The 6,834-nt window shown below is 38.3% G+C and overlaps 1 protein-coding gene across 1 annotated transcript in view; it reads left to right on the top strand.

Moving 5' to 3' along the window:
• Positions 1 to 6,834, top strand: part of ISCA1 (iron-sulfur cluster assembly 1) — an 18,602-nt gene that overhangs the window by 5,652 nt on the left and 6,116 nt on the right. Inside the window, exons 2-3 of the mRNA XM_019625512.1 lie at positions 215 to 268; positions 2,747 to 2,852. Coding sequence (XP_019481057.1) covers positions 215 to 268; positions 2,747 to 2,852 — 160 coding nt within the window. The remainder of the gene's footprint in view (positions 1 to 214; positions 269 to 2,746; positions 2,853 to 6,834) is intronic.

Genomic DNA, 6,834 nt, shown 5'->3' with positions numbered 1-6,834 from the left:
CAGGTTGAGCAGTTGTTCAGCATCTTAGCTGTAGAGGGCAGTGTCACTGGCCCTCATATGTGGGATCTGAACCGGGGCCCTCTGGCGTTCCAAGCCAGCTCTTAACCAATGCGCCACTTGGCCGGTCCCTAGACTTGAGTAATCTTAAAGACTAGGAAATCAGTTTTGAAGAATGCAAATTTTATAGCTGAAAACTTAATATTTTCTTTTTCAGACACCTTCAGCAGTAAACAAGATAAAACAACTTCTTAAAGATAAGCCTGAACATGTAAGTGAAATCAATCAAATGTTTAGTTAAAAAAAATGAAATTTTATTCTCACAATGAATTTATCTTGTGATAAGCATTATGAGTTCACTAATTAGGGGTTTTTATTTAAATAGTAAAATATGCTCATGATTTTCAAATAGTACAACAGGGTACTCAGTGAAAAGAACGTCACTGTCACTCCAGACACCTACTCACCATTCTCCCTTTCAAGCAGCAGCTTCTTCGTGTCCTTCCAGAATAATCTGTGCATCTTCTTTACCTAGATCAGGGTTTCTCAGCCTCAGCACTGCTGATGTATTAGGCTGGATAATTCTTGGTTGGGAGTGGACTGCAGGACATTTAGTGCCCTCTCTGGCCTCTGCCGGTGGCAATGCTTCACCCCTCAGTTGTGACAACCAAAAATATTTCCCGAGGGGAACCAGTAGCCTCGACTATGCTGGCTCCATTTGTGTGTGTATCTCTTTTCCTTCTTACATGAGCGCACACCGCACATGCTGTAGTTACGCTTTGCTTTTTGCCCCTAATAAAATAGCTTGAAGATTTTTTCATATCATTACATAAAGATCCACCTCATTCTTTTTCGTGGCTGCATATAATAGCATATTCCACTGAACAAGCTTGATTTCTTTAACCAGTCCCCCATGTGGTCTTTTGGGTTGTTTTCATTCAGTGCTGCCGCAAACATCATTCATCAAGTATTCAGTGTCGATAGTGTGCCAGGCCCACTGTTCTAGACCCGTAAGCGTAGCTTAGTGCATCTACATAGGCTGCATTCCTAGATGTGGAATTGATGAGTAAAGGATTTGTGTATCACCTTAATCTTGGTGCATTGTTAATTGCCTAAGGAATACTGTAAATTACTTCCAAGACTTAACGTTTAGTGATTAGACTATAGTGGTTTTTAGGTTCCGTTGTATAACCTACATTACAATGTAATGGGGATTCTAGCACCGTCCTCCTAAGAATTATTAAATGCTAAAGTATGTCATGACTGGAGTATGGAGTATAAATTAACCAAATGAAACAAGAAGTTAGCTTCGTAGATTTGAGGGATGTTTGTTCATGTTGACATGAAAAGGATTGAGCAGACTTCATCAGGTGGCATTTATGGCACAAGCAATCCCTTTCCAACTCCAGTTACTAAAGCTCTATTTTCATATACTCTTTAAGTGTCTAGATCCATTCCAATAGTTGGACTTGCTGCTTGCTTGAGTCCTCCTGTTTACAAAGATAAAAACTAAGTTAAACAAATACTTACGACATGGGCTTCAGAATTTCAGCTAGGCAGTTTATTGTTTATTTAGCTTACTTAATGTGTAAAATCCCCTCCCACGTTCTCTAAGCTCCTTACTCTAAAGGTAAATAGAAACATACTCTGTCTCCTTTCTATTGGTTAAGGACAGAAGAGACCACTCTCTGAATGTTGCAGCTCCTCAGAACTGCCAGAAAGCTTAACACTCTTGACTCATGCTCTTCACCAAGTATCTTCCCACTTCATGGTGGTTTTGCTGAAGCAAGCATACATTGCTGCTTTTCAGAGATTCCACATCTGCTTGGTGACATAGTACTTTTTATGATGATTCTCTTGCTGTAATCTTAAATGAAAAGGCAGATAGGACCTGACAGTGCTGTTTGCTCACTTTTTTCATGTCTTACCTCTGAGTTGGCTTCGGTCTTCTGCTTTTTGGTACCTGAGAATGTTCACACAGGTCTGCCCTGGCAGTAAGGCCCTGTGTAGAGGAGCGTGGCTGCCAGGCCTGGGAGCTTTGGCAAACCAGACCATGGGAGAACTTCTGAGGACGTCTCCTGTGATGGGGGCGCAAAATTGTTTGTGAGCAAGCTCGATTTTTTAGGTTGTCATCTCTCCTGTCAGATACTTTTCTTTGTCCTTTAAAAAAAGTGATTATTCAATTTTGAATTAAAACTCTTTCCTTAAAAATGTTATTCCCAGCCTAAATGGCTAATAGTTGGTTAAATAATAAACATGCATTGGTATAGTGGAGTATCATGTGGGCATTACTTGAAATTACATGGAAAGATGATGTCTTAAGTGAAAAAAAATCAGAAAAAATTTTTTTTCTGCTATAATAAAAACTATGTTTAGGGTGTGTGTGTGTGTGTGTGTGTGTGTGTGTGTGTGTAGGGTTAGAAGAAATAGGAAAAAAAATATAAGCTGTTTTTCTAGAGTGGTAGTGACTGTAGTTTGGGGCTTTTTTCCTTCTGTATTGTTTTCTTTGTGTATAATTGGTTTATATTCTTTTTGGGTCACCACTAGTGACATAATGATGTTTGTATAATAATTTTTTTAAATGCTTGTTCCTCATTCCACTTATACTTCCTACAGGGACATTTTATAGCCAGGAATCCAATATTTTTTAGCTTATGAAGAAATGGATAATATAGCTAGGACTTTTATTAATATGGTTGTTTAATCTGTACTACTTTAAAACTAAATTTATATTTAAATTATTTTTCAGGTTGGTGTGAAAGTTGGTGTCCGAACCAGGGGTTGTAATGGCCTTTCTTATACTCTAGAATATACAAAAACAAAAGGAGATTCTGATGAAGAAGTTGTTCAAGATGGTGAGATTTAAACAAACTTTTTCTAGGCACTTTGTTTTGCCAAAATGTTTAACCTTATGTAGCATGTATTGTAATAATAATAGTAAGGTTATTCTATATGGACAGCTTTTAAGATAAAACTTCAAAATGAACCAGCGACTTTTGTGTGAAGTAGCAGTTTTATAATACATATATGTCAAATAAGTAATATCATCTCATGCTTTTGAGGACTCTATTTCCAATTTTAATATTTAAATTAAAAATTGCCACTCTTTAATTATATTTTGCCCTACACAATAATCTGATAAAGCCTATNTTGTGCCTTACTAGATTTTACCACTTACCAGGCCAATGCTGCTATCAGCACTGCTTAATCATATCAATTCTCAGTTCAAAAGGGCTCCGTGTTGACTTTGATAAACTGTTCTGATTAAGTTGCAGGACAACCAGTTATCTGAACTCATCCTACTTAACTGTCTGGCTGACTTTTGGAGTTCTTTTCTCTGTGATCTTTATAGAAGCTGGTGCCAGAGAAAAAGCACATCGGTGCTGCTTTCCACCAACAGTGTATAGTAGCAGGCTTGCAATCATTTGAATCCTAGTGTATGTTTCCTAGTCTTAAGACACTACGGCATGCATGTATTGCTGTTTGTGCTTAGTTTTCAAGTGTTTCTGCAAACATTTTTAACTCTAGCATGTTCTGTGAAGTACAAAAGTAGTGAAGTTATCGAAGGGTAAAGAGTGGTGACAGATGAGAACAAATGAAACGAGATAATTCAATAAAATGGGTAAGAAGAGATAAATGTTAACTAGATATAAATTTTGACATCAAGCATTTGACATGCTGCAGCCTTTGAGAAGTGCTGTACCTGTGGGGTCTACCAGTGAGAAGGCTAGGAAAAGGAACTGATGCAGTGAAGACATGGTTCCATGTTGTCAGCACCAATTATCTGCATCAAGTGCTGTTAGTCCAGGAGAGGATTGGTGGTTTGCTGGACAAAAAGACTTAAAATCTGGTGGCAGGCTGCCCGTGACACTTTTTATGCAAACCAGAGAAGGTTCCTTGAGTGAATGCTTTAATAGTTCAACCTACCACATCAAAGCAAGCACCCTTGAACACCTGCAGAGAACGTCTAAGGGGTTAAGGCCTCTTCCCCTACTTCCCTACATACCCAGGAATTGGCAAATGGAACTGAACTTATAGGAGCCAGAGTAAAATATGACTAAAGAACCCAAAGAGTTAACACGACCCTGCTAGTAGAGGCCTTATTTCCGTGTTTGTACAAATCAGAATTAGTGCAACCTTAATTTAGGATTAGGGATACCCACCGCTGTGCATAAAGCTCAGCCAAAGCTGTGAGAGAATGGTGGTACATAGCCAGCATCTTCTGGTTTGTTTTTTTTAAGATTTTATTGGGAATTGGAGGAGGGGAACAGACAAGTTGGGCATACAAACCATTAAGCACCTAGAAGTTACTCAACAAATGGTGAATGTGTTTATTAGTATGTCTCAAATGAGAAGCACGTTAAGCTTTAAAAATGTAGGCTTACAGATTCATTTATATATAGTACGATTACACACACACACACACACATACACAGGAATAGGGAAAGACAAAAGGGAAACATCATAATGCCAACCACAGCTGTCAAAGAATGATTTAAAATAGACTGTCATTTGTTCATTGGCTGCTATTTACCTACCATCTTTTAAACCTTAAAATACCAGATTTATAATGAAATTAAATAAGTTGTAGTTGTTAGCATGTGTTTCGTTTACATAATCATGGAGTTAACTTTAGACTTTAATTTCATTTTTTTAAACAGCAAAAAGTGGAGCTCTGAGCAACAGCGGTTCGAGTCTTGGCCTGAGCTGAGCTGCCAACAGGTGGCAGGATGGCTCAGCTAAAAATGATAATAATACTAATAATAAACAGCAAAAAGTGAAAATTGGGGAAATACTTAAGGAAACACACAGTATTGAGGATGAACAGTTTCTGCTACAAGGAATAAAACTCGTATGGCATTGGATAAAAGTATGTTGCTATGAAATAGTTTTTAAAACTGGATTGTCTGTAGTGTCTTTTCCCATAATTTTAACACCAAAAACAGACTAGAATTTTCTTTTTTTTGAAAGCTGAAATATCTCGTTCAAAGATTTTCTTTTCATTTGAAAGAATGTCTTGTTCTGTGATAATACATATGAGTAGATTAAAAACCATCACTACATTTCATCGAGTTTCAAGAGTCTGTTAAGTTTTAATTCACAGGCCAAATCTCAAGTGACTTAGTCATTATACATACATTTCTTGGAAGGTATGAGTGATTTCTTAGTTGTTTGAGGAAATGCATTGAAATGGGAAGGCTGCTAGGTTAGTGGCATGATTAATTGAAGTTTTTATACTATTTCCCAGATTGATTTAATTTCTTAAGTACAACGTTGCCGGAGTATGCACGTAGACTTAGAACCAAGTAGGCACCTTAGCTTTCTGCCTGGTACTGAGATACAAAAGGTACATTTTATAGCCAGAAGTTTTCTTTTAGTCCCAAATGTTCCCTGTTTAGTCCATCTGACTTGTTCTGAAAATCAGATCCATCACTTGGAAAGTTAAAAGAACCATATCTTTCCCCTTAAATGAGCACTCAGCTGGCTTACCGATCATTAATAACACTCCTTGCAACGGGGTGTTTGGTTTTTGCCCAACATGGGAAAATTAAGACATGTCAGGGTTCCTGTATTTTCTAAGAGTTGAGAAAAGAAGAAAATATTTTGTAAAACCAAATTAGATCACTTAGAAAATCACTTGGAGATAAAAACTGGAGGACCAGCACAGTACTGCCAGCCAGAGGAGCTAATAAAAGCAGAAAGTAGGAACAACGGGATCTGTTCGTCATGATGTCCTCATCATTGTAACAATAGCTGGCTTATATTGAGCTCTTGCCTGGCGCTGTTCTGAATGCTCTTCATGAATTCATTTAGTTAATGCCCTGAGGAGGAGGGACTGTTATACCCATTTACGCCAAGTAACAGGATAGGGCACAGCTAGGAGGTGGACCAGGAATGCCCTGGAACAGACTGTCCCTAACAGCATCTGTCTCAAGAAAATGGGGTTGGTGATGCTGACATATACACATGCAATACATCGTGACTTTTTTTTTTAAGACAGGTAGGCTAAATTAAACAGCATTTCTCCTGAAAAACTCCCTGTTCTTGTTTTTATTGTTGACTAGCTTCGATACCTCGAAATACTGATTTAAGCCAACTTTAGAATCTGAATGTTTGGTAGGACTGTTACGAGAAGCACACTCTGGGTTATTTGATGCTGGTGCGCCCTTTCCTCTAGGAATGCATTTTGAGGATTTGAAGTAGACCTTGGGTAAGCAAAAAACAGTAAGAGTTAATAATCAACAGGAAAAAATGACTGAAAGTTGGCTTTCCCAAGGAGATAACTCGATTCATTCATTGGCTGTGAGTGCCTTCTGTGTGTCAGGCAGCGTGTGTATGGCTGGGCTTACAGCAGAAGCACAAAGCACATGCTGCCCAGAAAGATTCCATTTGTGATGTGAGTAGATAGTGCCATGGAGATCATGACAGGGAGCTGACCTTCACTGGGGGCAGCAACATGAAAGGATGTTGCCAGAAGGTATTTTAAAAATATAGAGAATGCTTTTAACCCTCCGTCAGGAGCAACTGATCTCACAGATTAATCGCACACAAAATTTCAAATATCTAACAGTTAACTCATCGCTTCCGTATCTTGCCCCTCTACCGTAACCTGTCGCCAGTTGTGTTTGTGACTTAGTAAAGACGTGTTTCATAGCAGCATCTTTGTGTGCAATGAATCTGTGAGATCAGTTGCGCCCGATGGAGGGTTAATTGAGCAGAGTTCATGTGTTTGCATATAAAACCCAGAAGGTACTCAAGTGAGAACATAAATTCATTACATGAATTTACTAAAGATAGACGATAGACTTGAGTAGTTTGTTTTGGTTGGTTTTTTTT

The sequence above is a fragment of the Hipposideros armiger genome, unplaced genomic scaffold (genome assembly GCF_001890085.2).
Source record: "Hipposideros armiger isolate ML-2016 unplaced genomic scaffold, ASM189008v1 scaffold_632, whole genome shotgun sequence".
Classification (NCBI taxonomy): Eukaryota; Metazoa; Chordata; class Mammalia; order Chiroptera; family Hipposideridae; genus Hipposideros; species Hipposideros armiger.
This window is presented reverse-complemented; position numbering and strand designations above follow the sequence as displayed.